General features: G+C 34.4%; 1 protein-coding gene across 26 annotated transcripts in view; it reads left to right on the plus strand.

Moving 5' to 3' along the window:
- nrxn1a (neurexin 1a) overlaps nucleotides 1-22,354 on the plus strand; it is a 352,697-nt gene that overhangs the window by 286,910 nt on the left and 43,433 nt on the right. For 18 of the 26 annotated variants that reach the window (XM_088610470.1, XM_088610478.1, XM_088610482.1 and 15 more), the window contains 3 exons: nucleotides 1,916-2,087; nucleotides 11,468-11,557; nucleotides 13,543-13,850. In XM_088610470.1, the coding sequence (XP_088466596.1) occupies nucleotides 1,916-2,087; nucleotides 11,468-11,557; nucleotides 13,543-13,850 (570 nt within the window). The remainder of the gene's footprint in view (nucleotides 1-1,915; nucleotides 2,088-11,467; nucleotides 11,558-13,542; nucleotides 13,851-22,354) is intronic. The other 8 variants (XM_088610489.1, XM_088610498.1, XM_088610490.1 and 5 more) reach the window with 1 other exon arrangement.

Here is a 22,354-nt window from a genome sequence, read left to right on the forward strand (position 1 = left end):
TACTGTATACTGTATGCTCTAGCTAAGACAAAAATGATCAATACATATATTTTCTCTTTAACATTCTTCTAGGTTTAGAAAATAATCCCTTGTGCTTTTGAGATGATATCTGCTAGACGACTCACTTTTAATCACAAATTGCAGTCATTTCTTCCAGTTGGCTTCAGCTAATTGCAATCAATGACAAGCTGTATGATACATTACAGATTCCCAAAACGTCTGCATGGGAAGGAAATGATGAATCTGTTTAGACTATGAGTATACATGCAGCAAACTCGACATCGCTTTATTGATTTGCTATTCACAAGTTTGACTTTTATATCAATGGGACTTGAGTACAAGGAAAGACATGTAAAAATTAGAACCCAAAGATAGTTAAAGAAGGGCAAACAATGTTTTTGTAAACTACAGCACATCCCTTATAAAATTAATTTGTGTCATGCAGGAAAATAGAAATGGATTTCCATCTCAAAAGAAGAAAAACAAACCAAAAACTTGTAGTCTTGTGATTTATATATAGTGTTTGGGGTTTTTTTTTTGTCCCTGGAAAGACAACTTGCTAACAGTTCTTATTTGCTTGGAAATTCACATCACCTCCCACTTTCTGAAACCTCATTTAATTAGTATGAGCTGACATCTGAAGTTCTAAAAAAAAAAAAAAAAAAACTTCTACCCTACCATGAGATTTTGTTTTCATTCACAGGATTACATTTTCAGCTTTATAAAGCAGCAATATCTCATATGAAATTCAACACAAATGCAACTAAAAGACACTTGTAGTCTCATATATTATGTCTGAAAAATATACATTCTCAGGCACTTAATAGCTACAGAACATTAAAACATCCATCTTTTTAACACTTTTTGAATAATTCTCATTATTAAAACAATAAATACTGTATTTAAATCAATGGTTTTAACATCACATGGATTGCTCAAAGTACACAGTAGGCATTTTTAATTTCCAGGAGTATTTTACATTGATTCATTTATATAGAATATGGCATATTATTAAAGCTTGTTACTATTTTTGTGTGAAACTGTTTTCAAAATATTTAGTACTACAGTACACCAAAAATAGTCATTTTAGAACTGGAGACATGATGGTTGGTTTATATTAACCAGGGTAACAAATTACCAGTAGATTTCATTATGTCATTATGCAGCCAAAATTATGGAATTCAATTACTACACAATTCTTTAAAATATAATTAGTAGATATCTGATCATGGTGTCCACTGGCTATGTAGTAATCAAATTAAACAAGTAAGCAGTATCTCAAATGAAGGTTAATGTTAGCTCAAACAGAATTAAAAAGCCCTAAAGCAAATAACAGCAACATGTAGTATGTATGGAAATATGTTCATGATGCATAACAGGAACAAAAATGGAAGTCTTTTAGCACAACTAACAAGAGGCATTGTAAATAGGAATGAAATTATTTTAGTAAATGTTTACATTTGCATCATGCAAGTTTATGTAAGATGTTCTTGTACAGAACAGGAGGTTCTTCTTTTACTGTGCAATGCCGTCTGTACGAGTTCCCTCTGTTTTTAAAATTGCACAGATATAGTATCAGACTGCTTTTTCAGATATGCCTCTGAAATATTTCTAATTTCTGTTCCAAATATACTGTAAGCATAGCAGACTTTCATTTTATAACTTCTTCAGGAATTGTTCAGTCAGCATCAAATATGAAACTGGAACCATTTTTGAAAAATAATAAAAAATATACAGTACATGGGTGTACAGAATCTGGAGTCTTGAGGTTCATTATATTTTTTGGGTGACTGCTAATCGTTAGCAATTATAATAAGGTTAAACACACATATGTGTTTAGTACTGTATATACAAAGCTTTGTAGTGAATAATCAATTAAACACTAAATCATTTTTTTTCTATTTTGTTTCTACAGGAAAAGGGGAATGTTGGAGTTGTATTTAATGTTGGAACAGATGACATAACTATTGAAGAAACATCAAAGTTTGTAAATGACGGAAAGTACCACATAGTACGTTTCACGAGGAGTGGTGGCAATGCCACGCTACAGGTGGACGACCTACCTGTCATTGAGCGATACCCAACAGGTAAGGAACCTGCATTTAAAAAAAAAAACAATGACGTACACTGCTACTTTCTAAAAAGGTGTTAAAAACAAAAAATAAAAAACATATATGCAGTGAGGACCTAGGCATGTAAAATGTTGGAGTGTTAGAAAAAAGTATAAATTTGTGTTCTAAATTGTTTTGTTGGTGTTTAATGTGCTTTCCTTTTTGATATAAATTATCTAGTATCCTTTAAAATGTCAAAATGTCAGCAAAAATGATGACTTTCAGGCATAAAAGGCACTAAATGTCAAAGCTCAGTTTATTGAATTCACTAACATTTAAACTGCTAAAAGGCTTCGACAAAAGCTTTGAAAGATTCAAAGGTATCCAAATAAATTAAACTTTCCTCTCATTTAGTTGTTCTCGATGTTTTCATAAAACAAGAAAGTTGTTTTTTGGTCTTTATGTCTTTGTATTTAGAAATGCTAGACATCCAAATTAATTACATGCAATTTAAAAGTCAGTTCATTATTCTGGATGTGTTCAGTACAGCATATCATCTGTAAGACAGGAATCAGAAAACAGTGGAAACCTCAAAATATGTTAAAATTAAAATTAATTGCACACAATTTCTAAACCCTAACAACAACAAATGTGATGGTCAAACCAAAATTGTAATTAAATGCTGCAGATTAAAATTGTGTTCATTATATTGTAATTTTGCTAGTACCACCTCCAGTGCTACACTACAGTACCACCTACTGCATGCCCTACTTCTGTGCTAATATTGCTACAGGATTCACATTCTCTGTCAACATTGAAAACAGAATACATTAATTAATTGAATTAATTAATCTAATTATGATAGTAATTGAAACTTTAACATTTTTATTTGCTGTACATTTTTCTGATTTCTCATTTAAATAAAACTTTTGGTTTTTTTTTAATATCCCTGGTAAGATAGATAACTCTCAAAAGTAGTACATTTATGCAGCTTGTAGTATGAGCTCTTTTTCACAGCATCAGTGCTCCCATCAGTGTATTAAATGGAGTCATTTCTTCATCATGTTTTGTAACCTTTATGGACATCCACATTGCTTTTATCAAATGGAAGACGTATTATGCTTGAGAATAAATCAGTATTCCTAGCCTTAGGTGTGAAGAGGAATTAATCACTTTTGACTGAATTACCACATAGCTGAATTCACCTCAGTTAACTATTTCTATTCTGGTATCACCGTACAGATATCTACTATGTTGCACTGGGCATCAGTCATAGTTTTGAAGCAAAAAATGCAAATACTCCCAAAGCTGACAAAAAAATGAGATACAATATTACAGGAAGTTTCTATACTAGTCTGGTCTTTGGCATATATTGGTATAAGGACCTTCAGTGCATTAGCTGTGTTTTCACTGAGTGATTTACTGCACTAATGCACAATCTATTTTGCCTCCCTACATATGCCTCTATGAACATTGAATCAGATGCAGGATTTAAATTAGATTCACCTTCAAGCTGGTCTCCACCTTTACTCGAAACCATGGATCTGTTCTTTCATTATATAGTTTTTGCTTCTTTCAATTTTATATATAATCTGCTGTATACCCAGAACAAGCTCCCACACACAGCTTCCTCATTTCTCTGTTTAGTAATCACTGGAGATGTCATATCTAGCCAGGGGCTCATTGAAACAGTAGGCTCTGATGTGTAAACCCTGATCATAGGCTTTATAATCACAAAAACACCACTTCAGTATATAAAATGGGAGAGCTTTTGTCAGCTGCCTGCAGTTCTTAATTGTTTAATATAACTACTCCTCCAATAATGTTTGTGAGAGTTAGAGAAAACCTTAACTAAATGTAAGATCTGTTATAGGACGATTTCCTGACAAATATCTAAAAGGATGTATATTAATTTAATTAAAGCTTGGTCAGCTTCATGATTAATTTAGCTAATGTATGAAGGATTTCATTTTGTAGGCTGTGTAATTATCAAGACATTCTTTCTGTTCTAGATTTCCTCTTTGGATAAAAAACATGTCCAACTGTTAAAAAAAAAACTAAATTCTAATATGAAAAATGGGTCCCTAATTGTTCTGTCAATGCCCAGCAGTTGTACTTTCACACCATATTGATTGCATAAAAGTATAACTTTTATAAAAATCTACTATATTTATGTTCATTATTTTACAATTATCTGACTAACAGATGTGCCTTTATGAATATAAATGTGTTATATTAATGAATGCTAATTCATAACCACGTTACATTCCCATTAATACAATTACAAGAGCATGACGTGGCTATTAGGTAATAGTATTTAAATATGCGGTTATCCATCTAACATGTTAACAAATTTAACATAGTTAACAAACATGTGCAAGTCTGTTCTTATCTAGTCTTGTTTGTTTGTGTCAAAGTAATTAGTTTTGTTGGGGGTGGGGGGTGTTCAGCTTCATGGGTACTGTAGGTCTTTTTCTTTGTTAATGTTGATTTAGCCTATAATAATCAGTAATTCCTTGTTTCTCCTATATCCATCTAACACCTCAAGATGTGTTCCTCGGTGTCCTGCTCTGCCCCACTTTTGAAAAACCTTCACACATTATATCTATACATTTAAAACTCAAACAGTTGCTCTATCCCTCATCATTTTAACATTTAACACAATTTCACTTCAGCAGATTAAAGGTATTACTCAGAAAGAACATTAATCACATTTATAAGATCCCTGAATAACTTCAATAAGTTATTCAGAAATTGACTCAATTTCTGAGAAAGAAAAGATACAATAAAATTTTATTTGTAGAGGATTACACAGTTAATGGGAAGTAGTACAAAGCATTGATACATTAAGAACTGCTAATATACATATCCATAAACACACAGATATAACTGTATACAGTATATGTATACGCACGGCATTGAAATCATTCTCTTGGTAAAGGAAAACATGCAGCATGTAATATTACACTCAGCTGTTGAAAGCAGTTTTCCATTAGTTAAATGTTGAGCAAAGCTGATACATCTATCAATAGATACGGATTTGCACAGTAATTGGATATTATTTAATTATTTTCTATTGTTAAGAGAATTCATTTTATATTTATGTATGGAAATATTTGTTTAATTATACCAAGAACTCGTGATGCAAAAGTGTACCCTTTTTTCTTATGTACTGTATGTTTATCTGTTTTCCTGTACCTGCCAGTTACCTGTGAGAGAAATTGTATCACACCCAATACGTGAAATGTATCAATAGATGAATTGCAACGCCTGGTCAGATGCCTGGCTTTGTGGAATTGTTGCCATAGTGACCAATCTGGCAGCAGCCTGAAACTGCTGCCACTACCAGGCTATAGATGCTGTCCAGAGAGAGTGAAACAAATACACCACGCAAGTCGTTTCTAACTTTAATAATTCAAGCTTTTTCTGAGTGCCTAATTAACTAACATCACTGGCATAAGGATGTAGTTAAGGACAACCTATAGGATGATATTGTTCATTTAGTAAAGGAATGAGAAATGGAATAGAGAAGATTAACTAAATAGGGAATTATTTTACAAGCAGGCACCCTCTCTACAGGGTGGTCCCAGCATTGTCAGAAATTAAGGACAATAATACCAGCAGTGCTTTCAGGCAGATCCCACATAATCTTATTAAAAAGTCACATTTTAGATACTTAAGAGCCATTTGATGGTTTTATCCCAATTAATGTGTCCCAGAACTGTATTGATGCTGATGTGTTTCCATTTATTTTCAATTATGAAAGGCAATAATAAAGCCAGAGGAGCTTTCTGGTCCAAATGCTCATCTGTGGAAGTAATGCCCTCACAATGCAATAAAGGCCACGGGCCATAGCACTGCTATGGCATGCAAGGAATCAAAGGGTCTATTTCCTTAATGCACGAGAAAATAATAGAGGAGACAAAGCCAGTGTTTTCACCAGAGTATATCCCATTGGGAGTACACACAGTCTGTCCCTGCAGTCTTTGATCTACAATAAGTGACATGTTTGATGCCAGTTTTGGGATTACCATAGTCAGTTGAAACATTTAGTAACAGGGAGCAAAATGTGGGTTAAATTAAAAAAGGAACAATATTCTTTCTTACTTATGTAAATCCATTACTGCAGAGCTTACATCACCTAACATAAAAAACACTTATTTTTCTATATCCAACACTAAGAATTTACTTATATATAGTTTTAATGCATTCAGTAGTTAGGCCTGTAGATTGTAATGAACAGAAGTGTGGCCTTATCTGACCACTTTATTAAGAAAAATGAATAATATACGATGCACCCAAGGCTGACGAATGTAAATGATGTTCACTCTAGCCTGGAAGCATAGATAAGGTGTTCTGTGAATACCATATCACATTGGCTTTGTCAGCAGGCATTGTAACTTCAGGTAGATGAATTGCTTTGGAATAGCATTAAGTCTATGATAAGGGTATTGTTAACACTCTTCATCCTCATTTCACTTTCCCTACAGAGGATCAATATATGATCAAAGCATGACTGCTTTCACCTTTAATTAACTTCAGCATTAATTAAAATGCTGAAGAATTCCTATTGCTTACAAAAGAAGTGACATGAGTCAATGCAGTGTAAAAATAAATGTGGTTAAGTACAGTATTTAGCTTTGTAAACTTTCTTTCAATTGTGTTTTCCCATACTGTACAGTATTACTTGGGGAAATTTGTATGCATGGATTCTAAGAAATAATTTGAATGTAAGGAAAACAAAAAATCAATATGTTCTTGGGAAAATGTAGAAATAAAAACATGTGTGCTCTCAATCAATATCAAGTGTGTGCAGATATGCCTGCCCATGCCTGAGTGTTTGTGTTTCAGGATGCATGTATAAATATGTTTGTGGGTGTCCATCTCTTTTTGTTCCCAGACACTCTCTTGCAGGATATCCAACCTCTGTTTATATACCTTGCCCATAGCGTGAAAGGAGGATGTGTACAATGTCTTAAATCCTATCATTTGAAAGAGATTACTCTTTTGTGGGAATATAACTAGGAGGCATAAATATACAAATAGGAATTCTACTGTCAGACCCAGCTGAAAAAAAATAAATAAAAGGCTTTTTCTGCCACGGGTGTTTTAGTTCCCTTAGCAGTGACACGCAACAGATTTGTATCTCCTCTGTGTGCTGTTTTCCATCAGAATCAGATGCCTTTGGGTTTTTTTGCACACAAGCATTCAACCAAACAATGATCTCGCCCCCATTGTTGCACTTGGCTTGCATCTTTGCATTTATAACCACTTGAGAATGAAATGCCAGGGCCAGCGACTGGCACAGTCTAATAGTGGAGATGATGCACCAGCAATGTCTCGTAGCTTTGTATTATTTTTAAAGCAAATGTAAAGATTGACTAAGGTTAACAGCCTTCCTTTCAATGTTTAAAATGTAAATGCTACAAATGACTGCATGTACCACTTGCATTATTAGTGTACTGTACGTAAGTCTAATCTTGATTGATTCAGTGGTTGTCATTGATGGAACTAAATGGTCATAAGTAATCACAATAAACTTTATGCTGAGTAACATTAATAACTATACATACTAAGCAAAATTAAACATCCATGTTTTGAAACACCTGTACATCCTGAAACCATACACAACATTTTTTCAAATAAAAGTAGAGGTCCTTGCTTTGTGGACTACAAAGTGTGTTTAAATGCTACAGTATATGAATGTGCAGTTGTCAACAATGAGATTGTAACACATTGTTACTAAAAAAAGGCATTTAAAGCATTTTTACAAGGATTATTTTAGGATAGACAACAAGTACTCAACTGAGTTCAAATCTGGTGATTGACGTACATGTATATTCAACATATATTTCTTAATTTATATATTTGTTAATTGCAAAGCAATACGACTGAAGTCAGAGAGGCTGTCAGCATTTGCCCTCCTTGTCACCACCTTGTCCCTTACCTTGCCAGGAAAACAGTTCTGTTTTTTCCGCTCTTTGACTGAATGCCTTCCCCATGTCTGAGTCAATACCTCATTTTGTGGAAGGCAGCTCATGCGCAAGATTAGAGAACTGTTCCATTAAATCCTGTCATTTGTGCTGGCCCGTGATCCTGCCTTCTGCTCTGGCTATGGCCACTTCCACAATGCCCACCTCAGCTGACCTTGCCCTCCCAGTCAGAGTCATGGTGAAATGGTAGGTAAGGCTTCCTTTCAGGAAACAGAGTCAACCCATCAGGTCCCTTGCAGATAATCAATCATATTTCTTTTAAATGCATTTCTGTCACCCCTGCATCCATGTGGATATATTTTAAACTTTTCCCCCCTTATTGAAAGCTCTGGCTGTCAAATGGCTGAACCCCCTTGATAACATTTTTGACAGCTTGCCAGTCAATAAGCAATTACATCGTTCCAGAAGATTTACAAAGCACCATATGGAGATGGATCTGAAAGGCTGTTTGTTGTAAAGGCACCCCACAAATGTTTGGCATTTCCAATCTCATCAATGTGCTTTCATGAATAAACTTTTCTTTCTGCATAATCACTTCTCATAAAGAACCCTGAAAGATAAAATGAATAAGAAAATATATAGTTTAGAACATAAAAAAGTATTAAATATGACAGTAAAACCTGATGACAGATTATTGAAATATTTGAATATTTTTGTATTTTTCACTGGGACAATAGTCCTGTGTCCTTGTACTTTAGGCAGCTTTGAGATTCAAAAACTTTCCTTGAGATTTAAACTGTTGGAGAATGTTTAGGGTGTAATGAAATAAAAATATTTTTTATTACAGTAATTATAATTCAATAGATACTGCAGTATTCTGACACAAAACAGAGAGAAGACAGCAAATGCAAAATAAATTATTTCACAAAGACATAATGCAAGGAAAGTTTTAGCTTTATGTTGACTATATAGCCTGTTTACTATATATATAGCCCCAGAAAGGTCTAATCTTGGGTCAATACTTTACAATAAGTGGCTGTTCATGATACATTGTGAGTTTAAGTGTTTTGTATGAACAGTATGTATGTCTGTATGTGTCACCTTAAAGTTAATCATTCTCCCTGGAAGCAAAATGAAACCCCCCTGTCGTCAGAATCAATTCAGTGAAGGATTTTCAGTTTTAATTCAAGCATCATTTCTGTGCTTAAAATGCATTTCAGTACGTCTTGTCTGCAGTATGTAGTTTCTAAAAGGCCTTTTGTGTAAGCAGATAATGCCAATAATGTAATAAAAATACAGTAATAACAAAAGAGCGCTCTTAAGTCATGCAGCAAGATCATCATCTTTCTTTTTCTTTTGTTTTCCATTGACTTCAGAGTGATATCAGGCCATTCAGTGCCTTCCACCCCAGATGACTGACACCTTCATTTCACAGAACAAAATGGAATTAGACTGCGGCAATCGCAATATAATACACTGAGAAAAAAGAATATTAGCCAAGTTGACATACCTGGTGTGCCACAGCTGACCCTAAGATATAAAGATATGATTAAAAAATTTTCAACTGCTCCTTCTCAATTCAGCCAGCAGATTTGGATCTGATTCACTGAACCGACCTTTCTCACTTCTTTCGGCTTACTCTTATTCTGTTAAATTACTGTTACTCCCCTCAACTCTACCTGCTCAGACAGAATTAATACAGTACAATGTGACAAAATATTGTCTATTTGGTGAAAGAATGAAGGAGTCTGAAATTCAATCTTTGAAGACAATGTCACAGCAAAAATCCTCAGATGGGCCTGCGTACTCTTAGACTTCTTTACTTTAAAGGTTATTTGTTGAACTAGAAGACCTGCACAGGAGAAATAACCATTGTCAATTGCAATTAAGACCACAGCTCATCATGAGATTAAATTGTTACATCCGATGAGCTACTTTGATTTCAAGTAATGAAATATCAACAATGTTTTCTTTATTTTTTATACCTTATATTTCTTTTTTTTATAGTTTGTGGTAAAGCACTTGGTAACCTGGTACTGAAGTTCCACGTTATAGCATAATCTCAGTATCACTTGTGTTCTAACTGTACAGAAAATGTGCATTTAATCTCATTTACTGTAGATCAATCATTATATACCCTTAGATATAACCAGGAAGAATAATAATAATGTTTGAGTTGAACAGGATTCCAGAGAGAATTGTTTTTATTGTTCTTACCTGAGCATAGAGGCCTTTCCTTACATATCTTTGTATCTCAGAGCTGATCTCATGTATCTTACCGTATATAAACCTTGCTCTGTGCTTCAGTGCTCTACCTCCACTTCTCTGTCACCTTGGAAACCATGTTTTTCCTTTGCTCATCTTTCCCCACATGGAGTTAGAAGCTCAGGGGCCACAGAAAGTCAGGTGTCTGAGGAGGAACCTGGGTAAACCCCCGAGCACATCCGCTCTCCCCTTGTTAGCCTCAGCGACAGTGCAGACGTGTGGAAAATGGATTGAATAATAAAAAATTTAACCCTTGTTGCCATGTTTACTGAAGAAAGATATAAGGAAACTGAAAAACAATTTCTCTTTTGTGTGTTGCTCAACTGAAATGTATGTTGTAATTAGAAGCTGGTGTTTAGGAGGGTGATGAGAGAAAAACCCTTTTTACCTTTTGACCTGCAGGGTACTAGTGAGTATATTAATTTAATAAATTACTTTTTCATAAATGTATAGTACATTATTTGGATGGTAAAAATAACTTAATGGTTTCCATCTGATGCGAGGAATGGTGTCAATAATTTATGTTGGATACCAGGACGATTCCAAGTGCATAGTCATACCAGAGCTCTTGTCAAAGCCTTCCAACCGATGTCAGTATGTCTAATTGTACCGGCTGCCTAACTATCTCATTTTTCTTCTGTATCAATTCTGAAAAATTCCAAGCACTTCCATCACTGAATTTACTGGTTTGTTCTGTGACTAGCTAATTAGTGTGAACTTCTAAGATGGGTGAAAACATGTTATCATGTGACCTTCTCTAAATCACTAACTTGGTGCAAAAGGTTGAATGTATTTTGAAAAATAATAAATAAAAATGTTTCTTCTGAGCAATGTTTAACTAGCTAAAAAGAGGAGAAAAAAGAAAAATTCTGCCAAAAAAAGAAAGAAAAAAATCCTTTGAGTATTTTGTTGTAGAGTTATGCTATGGATATGTTTAAATTTGTTGTTTGGGTTGTTTTATAACTTAACGTCAATAACCTAGATGAAAATTCAGCTTTCTAATTTTCAATTAATATAGGAATAATTTGTCTGCTAAAATAAAATTAAATGACTGAATGAAAAGATTGACCAATGAAATGTTTTAGGTAGCTTTTTTTAAACGTCCAAAATTACAAAAAAAAATCATGTGGCAGTTGTATAGCTCAAGCTTTAAGTATTAACATTTAACCTTTGACCTTACAGATTTTAACCAATGAAATGTCTCTTTAAACTTTAAAGGAAACAATGATAACGAACGCCTGGCGATTGCTAGACAGCGAATCCCATATCGACTTGGTCGAGTAGTTGATGAATGGCTACTCGACAAAGGTAAAAACATTGATTAAAACTTCAAATAAAAATAATTTGAACATAACCAAGTAATACATTGTAACACCAATAAACTTAAAATATAAATCACCAGTAAAACTAAATAAAACAAAATTTTTAAAAGAGTAAAATATAGCTTGTAATATTTGCATACTTTGCATAATAATTTATTTATCTATTAAGAAATATCAGCTGTTTAATAAGTCTGCCCTGCTAACTTCAGGTTAAAGGGACTGTAAATATAATCTTCTAAATCAATCTTTCTGAAGTAATATTAGCATTATTAACAAAAATATATAAATTATTTCTAGTCTTTTCCTGCTGTAAACATCTAAATTATCAACTAAAAAGGTCCAATTAGCAGACTATTTTTTTATTATGGATCATGAAAACTCGCACTGTTTAAACTTATAGCTATCTTAAATAGAGTGCAATATTAATTGGCATCAGAAATGAAGTCCCTTTAACAAATACTGTAAATATACTGAGGGATATACGAACAAGAAAACTTATTAAAAAATAAAAACACTAATTTTGGTGCATGCCTTTTTTGTCTATTCTAAAGATGTATTTTCAAAACGAAATGTGTCATAATGATATTTTTTAAGGTTTGCTTTTTTTCTGTTTCTTTTTTAATGGAAATATTCTCATAAGTTATCATTTTTATGTGTCTCATTATTAAAGTCACCTTTACATCTAATTTATATGTTTTAACTTCTCACTCTTGCTGAAAGGCAATCAGACGTATGCAGATCACATGTACTGCATTGGTGCACTGCTTCGTTTAACTGTGGGTGCACTTCAGTAAGTGGTGCAAAGTACTTTTTCTTACTGTTAAGAATTCAGACCATGGAGGAAACCTACCTATCTTTACCTTTTAGTTGTCTTCAATACACTTGCTCTAAAGAACCCAGTGGGCCTTATATTCAAAACCCTTAGGTATTTTAATAGGAATAGAAAGCAGTGAGAATTTCAGCCCCTAAGAGTTTTGAATATACAACGGTACAGTATACTGTATGTTTATCTCCACATGTCATTTGCTGTCTGAACAACAAAGAGATGGCATTTTATGAAAGGAGATATTTTAGACATCTGGGTACATTTATCATGAAATTTATCATTTATCATGAAATTTGGCGGGATAGACATTTCAATGTCAGCAGTAATATCACTCAAAGCTTGTAAAAAAAGGTTAATGGGGCAGGTACTGTATCATTCACAAAACCTAATCTTTTTTTACTGACAAAACTGAAACATGCTACATACTGTTACTCTGACCTCCACAAGAAATGCAAGTGGTAAATAAAATCAAATACAGATCAACTGGCTGCATCTTTAAAGATGATAATCCTATTTTCCTTTTAACCCTTTTTCTGTTAACAGCTTGATTAATATTACTTTAACCAACTTTTGAAAAACATTCTGGGGCTTAGTAACTTCAGTAACATTTTCCTGGTACTCCAATAAGTACTTCCAAAGTTAGATCATATTCCTCCATAGTGAAAATGTCTTTGTATAACATACTCTCAATATATGCAGTGCAATAAATTGGTAAACATGTGGTATAAGATCTCTTTTCATTAGCCTGCATAAGAATATGTTAGATAAATATTTAGCATACTGTAGATACCAAGATTAATTTCAAAGGTTTCCTTAAATGTTTCTTATCTTATTCTAGAAAACTGGTTCGGTGAGATACATTTTTAGGAAGTTGTGCTATTATAATATGGATGTGATTGTCCTTTTAGCAAAACCACACTAATTTAGGATATTATAAATATTATTTTCTTTAAATTTGCATTCCATAGGCATTTCATCACAACGGTAATAAATTACTTGCTTGAAAAGCTTGTAGGTAATTTATTGCTATCATTAGCCACTCCATGAATAATCCGTCTTTTGATGTGATTATTATCCATCATCCTCCCTGGAACTATGGAGTCCACAGTCAACATTTCCGTATGTATGTAACATTGTTTTCACAGGCCGCCAACTTACTATCTTCAATAGCCAAACAACTATAAAAATTGGAGGCAAGGACAGAAGCCGTCCATTCCAGGGCCAGCTGTCTGGTCTGTACTACAATGGGCTGAAGGTGCTCAACATGGCTGTGGAAAGTGACCCCAACATCAAGATCGAAGGAAGTGTGCGCCTGGTCGGGGAATCCCCATCCTCAATGACAACGGAGTCCAGTGCCACCGCAAACCATTCAGAAACCTCCACCTCCATCATGGAAATCACCACCACCACTGCATCCAGCCGGAGAGGAAAGCCACCTGCCAGAGAGCCAACGGTACATTGCTCTTATTACCACATTGTTTTGTTGTGAATTATCAGTGTATATTTGATATGCATGTAGTTATCACTACGGTAAAGCATTTTGGGAATGAAAGTCTATCTGCAAGCTATTGCAGCTGTTTTGGTGCAGATCTATTCTAAGGCAGTCAGGCTGAGTCTCCAACTAGGCAAAGACGTTGTTTGTGTTGTTTTCCAGTTCATGTCTTTTTGTGGGATGGTGTGAGAAGTTCAGTATTGTAGCATGACTGTGAAGTGCATATTTAGGTTTTGTTAGGTTTTTGTAAGCAAAGATTCGGAATCTTCCAGGAAGAGTACATTCAATATAATATTAGATAGGTCATTTATAATATAACGTTATGATTCTACCAACAGTACATGGTCAACAACTCTATTGATTGAACTTACAACAAATTGATTTATGTTTAGAAATAAAAAATATTTGTTTCTTATTTCTTTAATTCACATGATAACTGCTAATATTTAATGTTTAAATGTGGTGCAGTCTTTCATAAGGAATGCAGTTGTTTCTTATGGTGCAGTCTTTCACAAGTAATGCAGTTGTTTATTTCTTTTAAATAACCCAACAGATGCACATCATTTAGTTATACCGTTATTCTACAGTAAAAGGCGGGGTTTGACAAGTTTCCTTGAAGACAGAAAATGTTTCACAATGCACTTTGTAGGTCAAAGAAGACATGGGCTCATATATCAATTTAATTTGCGATGTATCGTGCAAGTAAGAGAGTAGTGATTTTTTAAGTGTTATTTTCGTGAATCTGGTGAATACATGAAGAGAATGCCATTCTAGTTTGCTCACTCAAAAGAGACTTTGAAAAATAAAACCAAAGCACTTAAAACAGCAATTGCAAAATGCCGGGGGTGATTGCATGTTTTGGAACAAAAGAAACTGATTTTGGTCAAGCAGAATTGAATTGCTTTCATACTAAATTGATGGGCTGGGACATGGTCAGTGTTTCTCCAGGGTGTTCATTGGGGTGAAGGAATTATTTCTGTTTGTTTGGGCAAATTCAGTTGATAGGAAATAAGTCAAAAGCAGATCACGATAGGTGTCCTGCTAGCATGAACTGCTGTATGACAACATTTTACAATTACCATAGAAATGGGTTTTTGAATGCAAAATGCAGTCTTCTAAAAACCTTAAGTGCGCTACATTTTTTTTCTTTTGCCCTCAAGTATTGTTCTGACAACATATTGTATAGCACAAACATTCAAGTTATTCTGCGCTTAAATATGTTTTTAAACAAACATTTTAAACCAGCTTGCATTAAAAGGTATAATGAAGTCAGAAATCAGAGAAAGCTTTTTCATTCATTTAAAAACTAAAAAATTTTGTTGTAAGTACACATAGTTTTAGCTTGGCAACATCAGCTTCAGCTGGGAAATGTTGAGCCTAATTGGGAAAAGTAATGTCATAACTCATCCACGATCACTGGTAGAGGATATGATTGCTTTGAACCCTGAATTATGTTCCAATATTTATTAGCATTGATTCTAGTAGATTGATAATAGCTTTAGGGATTCCTTTTTGAATGGGATTTTAATTACCATCCTGGTTAAAGTGTTGTTATGGTACCCAGCTATTAATTGAAAAGAATTTGCTGCAGCACTGCAATTTAAAAAAATATATTAAGTGTTTCAGTTAAATACATAATGCTCGGCTCACGTGGCAGGGAGCTTTCTTCTTCCTCGTGAAAAGTAAGAAAGGTGTAAACAAAATGTTTCAGAAGTGTTCTGATTACTCTGCCAAAGCATCTTGTTTGTAGCATTTCCTTTGCCATGTGTCTCTTCCAACCTGCCCACTTCTGCTGCAGTCAGAAGCAATTCCCTTGATTGAATGCATGACTGCAAAAATCCAAGGCATGCAGGTGCAAGGTACTCATGCCTACATGCAGCACCCTTTTCTGTTGGGAGACCCAATGAAAGACACTATAAAAGAGCTCCCAAGACAGTAAGTGGTCAGCAAAATTTCTCAAGGTATCTCCCATTAAGTCCTTGGATAGAATTCCATTATTTTCTCAATTTTTTAGAGGAATAATGCACAAGAAATGGAATAAAATGCAGTTTGGTGTCCTGCATACAGTTTACGGCACCCAAGATGACGTATTGTTGTCAGTGTAATAATTACCGAGACTAATTTTCAGGGAACAATTCATGAAAGTTACTAACCTGGTTTGTGGTTGAACTGGCTTTGCTCCCATAAATTCCAAGCTCTTCTCATTTGTTTCTAGTGCTGATGTTTTGTAAAGGAAAGAACGTAAGGTTGTTTGGTAGCTTGCACAAACAAAGACTTGCCTTACAACTGTTCATGTGCTGTATGCATTCATGCACAAAATGGCTGTTCCATCATTTACTCCTAAACCCGTAAATATTGATCCTGTAAAATACTGTTTTCACAGATTCATTCCAATCTCTAAATCACAGTCAAAGCATGTAATCCATCTGAAAATCACACAATGAACTGTAATTGCTGCAATAATCCTACAGTATAATTACAGCTTGGTACAGAGAGCAACAATGATTGGCAGGGAAGTAAAGCTTTATATTGCTAATTCTTTTTGCTGTGTTATACAAATGCATTTGTTTCTCCAGCAACCAGTTGTGCAACTGAGTTTATTTTTTATATAGATGTGTACAATTCTTCATGTGGATAACATATGTGTAATTGTTTTACTCCATTAGCATATTCAGCCTGATTTTCATTTATTTTTAATGTGGGTGTGTAGCATTTATTCAGTGATAAAAATATTGGGTTTTGAAAAGAATTCTCTGTACTATGTCCTTGGCAGACTGGAACTTTTATTTTTTGAACATGCCAAACAAGCATTCACACAGAGCTCAGACAGAGTGAGATATATAAAACAGACTTTCACAAGTTTTCCTTTATGTTCTTTTTTAATTAAATACTTCATGAACAGGCATCAATTCTACGGATTCGCAGGCATTGCAAAGCTATTTTGCAGAAATATATTACAATGGTCTATACAGCCAATTATGAATAAAGAATTGGAATCCACAAACAACAACAGGAATTATAAATCAGACTTAAAAATCTTTAAAAAATGCAAGAGGAAATTGGTACATTGCGCATAGTTGGCATTAGTTTTAAAATAAGCCAAGCAGTGCAAGGCAGCAACATCTTTTTAAAGCAAACACCTTCTCATTTGTTGTAAAATCATTACCGTGTCTACTACAAAATAGGTATCTCATATATTTGGAGAAAATAATTTGGTTATGAAAAACTTTCAGAATTAAACTATAAAATATATTCTATTATAAGCTGCATAATAATCATTTATAACACAATCGGGCCCAGGTCTTACAGCTCACTTGTGCATTGGTCACCAATGTAGCCATCACACATTCAATATTTCTTAAAACAAGATAAATCCCTTATGTGAATCCCACTATCTCTGTCTATTTTCCTCTTTCTCACTGTCTGTTTTTTACTTATCTTTGTGCTTTCTATGGTCTTTACTTTGGTGTGTGTCTGTAACACTGTTGTCATTATTACTTTTTTACTTAACAAAAGGGAAGGAAACAATCTCTTTTTTTCATCAATAGGCTTGGCTCAAAGGATAAAGCCCGTAAGTTCAGCTTCTTTTGTAGCACTGGCTTGATCTGTAAGCCTTCTTGACTCCTAGGGTTTAGTTGTCTGCTAGTTATCTTTCTTTCCTGTGCTTGAAAAGCTGACAAAGGCATCTGGGTCTCCATGGCATCTTGCTGCCAGTAAATAGGCCAAGCATTCTGCCTGCTGTGCAGAGAAGTAGCTATGGGGTTTCAGCACAACGAAGTTCAGGTGAGCAGCCCAGGAAACAGATAGCGCTGATGCCATAATCTTTTAGCAAATGAGACTCATTTATTTTATTGCACGCTTTTTAAATTCCCTACCAATGCCTGTCTTCACTTTGTTCTTAATGTCTTCATTTGCCTTCTAGGACTCACGGTAGGGCATATATTCACCAATTTGCAGAAATTTTAGCTTTATGTTTTTCTTTTTTTAATTTTTAACAGTAAAACTGATTGCTCAAACATGGTGAAACATACACCAGGGAGTATTCTACACGTGTTTAGTTAGTTTTTCTAAGAAATGCTTTCTGTTTACAGATACACGTGCAGGCCTAGGAGTTGTGATCCATTATCTTCCTCTCTTTTATTAATAGCTCATACAAAAAATAAAAACAGGTTTTGGAAATGCAAAATAGTGAATTCAGTCCAGCAGTTTTCCTATTTCTTGAGCTTTAGATTTCTAAAATTTACTAGCTTGGTCAATAGCTATAGTACCTGTCTGAGGCCTACATTTTCAATAGCTATGGGGTTACTAGTTAGATATAATTTAATTTATAATTTGAACACCTGTGCATTGGTAATGTTAATTATAATGTGTTTAATATTCATGAATTCTTCTGCACTGTGCAAGAACACTCGGGATTGTGTCTCCAGTTGCTGAACAGTTTCTGGGTTACATCGGTTGGCTATTGGCTGCACTGTACAGCTCTGAGAAACAGGTGAATTAGACGGGTTTTGGCAGTTCCCAGAGATTTAATACTGGACATATACTCACTGCAAAAAGTATTTAAAATAAATTTTAGCCAATACTGTATCCCATAGTAACCTAAATGTAAAACCTACAAATGATGAAGCACAAAGTTCATTTTGTAAAAAATGTGTTGTAATTATGCTGTACATCGTTTTACTGTACCTTGACAACATCAATCCAGCTGAAGAAGAATATATTTAAATTAATCCCATTGTATATGGTGGATGTTGAACATGGCTGTGGTCAGACATACAGTATGCTAAAAATGGTGACAAATGAAATGCACAATTTGAAATTATTTAAATCCTCACACTTACTCTGTACTTGAAAATCCTCAGTACTTACTCTGTGTATGTGTGGATCATAATTATGGGACAAGAATTAAGTAATAAATTACGGCAAAAGCTTATACAGTACTTGCTACATTGACTACATCTGAAAATCTTTATTTTATTTTAAAATAGAAAATCTTAATGAATAGTTTTAAATATATTATACATTTATTATAACACTGGCCATTAAAGTTAAATAATTCATTTATTTTAATTGTTATGCCCCCCATTCTTTCATCAGGATGCTCATCTGCAGCTGAACAGCTTGTACAGGCTATTTTTGCCTCTGTTTCATCATGTTTGTTTCAAGGCCAGTTGGCTCTCTAATGTATAACATGGTCATTTATATGAAATCTCTACAGTTCCCAGTTGTTGGCGTGAGAGTGCAATGAATATGCATCCAAACCCTTAGATCCTGATTAAATATTAATTATACCCAGCTTAAAATGAACTGCCTGGGCAGTGACAAATATCTCCACACTCCAGGCCTTATTGGAACAATGGCCGTTATTAGCAGATACCAGTATCCTCTCCAGTACAGCACATGTTACCAACAGACACCTGTGCTTGTTGTTGATCACATAAAATTCAGTTTATCTTAACAGTAAACGTGCACCTACATGCACACACACCTTATATAAGGCAGTACTTGCTGCTGAATACAAAATGCACACTCATATTAGAAATGTGACAAATTTCTGTATGAATACGTACAATTTCTCCATAATGTTGGTGAGTCTCTGTCCTTAAACCACAAGATTGTATTCTGTATACATATGTATTCTATATTCTATAAACATTTAGTTTGGTGAGTTTTGCCAATTTTTTAAAGATCAACTCTCAAACATAAGGTTATTCTTCGAGAGAACATGACAGAGATGGGGGTGTGCTAGTCCTTAATTAAACTTAATAAGAGATCTAGTATTTGGAAAGCTTTTTATGTGTAATGTGATGTTTTTTTACTAACACATTAACATTAAGTGGAGACAAAGGCTAATCAAATACAGTAGCTAAAAGGTGATGTGATCCAGCATCAAGCTGGATTTCAACCTACAACAGAATCTTTTTTCCCCTCTTTTTAATTGTGAGGAAGGTGTAACGAGCTCTGAGGCAGTGGGACACTACAGTGCTGTTGCACTGCATCATGATGGCTGTGCTTATGCAAGCCCACACTTGCTGTACAGTACTTACCTTTCCAGCATCATCCCTGTGTGTCAGCATATCTCTGGTTAAACTTCCAGTTGTGGTCTAATTCCAGTGCACATGTGGTGGTGTGCTTTTCATTTCCTCTGCTCACCTCCCGCTACTCCCAGGCAGTCAGAAATGGCACGGTTGTGGGTGGCTTTACGAAATTGTGGAAAATTAGTGCCTGTGGCTTGTTTCCATGACTCCAGAAGGTGTCTGCAGAGGAAATATATTCAGAGAAAAGGGGCTCCTGTGCTGCAGTGCTGTCATGTTGGCAGTCTCACTCTGGAGCTGGAAGATATTACTGCTATACTGCTTGCAAGAGTGAATGCTCAGTAAAAGGTGATGTGAACAAACTGGGCTAAATCTGTACCTACTTTGCTGAATATCTCATCACCATATAATGTAAATAAATATACTGTATGTACTGTATGTGGCATGTTTACTTATCTTTGACTTATTTTTTATTTCATTTTAATTAAATGAATTGGAATAAAGTACTTCAAATAAAGTTCGCATCATTTTAATAATTAGATTGCAGGGCAGATTAATTATCATTGTTGTGAAAATGGACTCATTAGATTATGTGTTTTATGCTAAATAGGTAAATAACTGAATATAGTGCTCAGTTTGTGTTGTTTTGTTCATAGTTGTGTGCCAGGATGTTTTACTGATGTTTTACTTGTCCTCAGAGGTTCATATTAATAACCTGGTCAGATATATATTTTTATGTTCAGTTTGTTTATTGGTTTTTCAGGAAAAAAAATAATAGTGCATGGTTCTACAGTATATACAATAATGAACAAATGTGAACAATCTTCATGGCATGACAGACTTGATACCTAAATAAACTGTGTATATCCAACAATAATATAAAAAAGAATAAAGGAGTAGAAAAGAGCAAAGCAGAGATGTGGAAGAGATAAGCTAAGGAAAAAAAATGAAAAGAGAGAAAAGGTAGTGAAAGGACAGAAGAGGGAAGCCACAGTCTTCAATATTTTTTTAATTAGTGTTACACATGATTTGGCAGATTTGGGGGAAAAAAACTCAATGTCACATTGATATTGTATTACAGACACCTTGCAGCTGTATGGGTGTTATTACTGAGGGCTCTGTTGAAGCTAATCACAGTCACAATGTGGAGCAGTATGATAAAGTGTGGACCTGAATACTGACATCAGTGACATTATGATGACACTATGATGGTGACACATCACAGACAATACCCTTATGCTATGATTAGTTTACTGTATCTGTATCAACCTTGAAGGCTTTGTACACATAGGACTCACAGTATGTTAACAAGAAAATGTTCATTGGACATCTGATTGCTACTGTATGATTGGTATTTTATTATAGATGAAGCCAACTTGTGCTCTTGCAAAATCTATCACACATTCAGTTAGCAAGTTATCCGTTCCTATAATTTTGTAATGTGTCAGATTAATTTAAAAATTTTCCCTGCCTTTTGAAGAATGAGGTTGTTCTTTGTGTGTGGTGATTGATGGACTATTTCCCTTTAAATAAATCTTGCCGTCCTGTGGCAGTGACATGAATAATAGAACACAGAGGTGTGAAGGAAATGGACGGCTTGAGTGATAGGGTTATAAGATAAATAAAGCATGCTACAAAACGCAGTTGTCCCTTTGTTTCACTAGTCAAGGTTGTCACTGAAGAAAGACAATACCTTTGCTTCATATGCACAGATCAGGAGCAATATTCATTTGCTTTTTATACCTAATAATACACACAAATACAGAATAATATTGATATACCTTCTTTTGATAAGCCACATCACCGCTTTGATACAGTGTAGGTCTGTGTTATCTGACTGGAATGCTAGCACTTGAGTTCAAGTTTCTGCATTTAATATGAAAAAGCCTGTTAAAAAATAAAAACAACACAACAAATTTGAAATATTCCTTCACAAGAAATGTGGTTGTGAATGAAAGTAATGAGTTTTTTTTTCCTTCAAAGTCTACAATAAAGTGTATAAATTCTCTGTTATCAGACACCAAGGGACATTTAATAGGTTTAACCTAATCTTGGCAGACAGTAGAAATTACGTTTTTCTTAAATTAAGAAATTTGTTTGGTTCCAGGGTAGATTTGTAAGTGACAATTTTATCGTACATGTTATTACAGGTACTGTATATAGTGTTAAAAAAGAGGGACATCAGGCATTGATGAGAACTGTCTCTAGTCATCAGAACTTAAAAGTGACTTGGAAGGAACTAGTTCCAACAGAAGTGTGGCTAATGACCGTAATGATAGCTAAGGAGTGCCCTTGTGCTGAATGTGCCGTTGAGATGGTGAGGGAAAGACATTCAAACTTGATGATATTTAATCAAAGTTACATTTAGATCAGGGCTACATCTGTGCTTGTTCTGTGATGCGGTAAAGGAGGACAATTTTCTGTCTGAAT

Source organism: Lepisosteus platostomus, chromosome 17, assembly GCF_059453375.1.
Source record: "Lepisosteus platostomus isolate fLepPlt1 chromosome 17, fLepPlt1.hap1, whole genome shotgun sequence".
Taxonomy (NCBI): domain Eukaryota; kingdom Metazoa; phylum Chordata; class Actinopteri; order Semionotiformes; family Lepisosteidae; genus Lepisosteus; species Lepisosteus platostomus.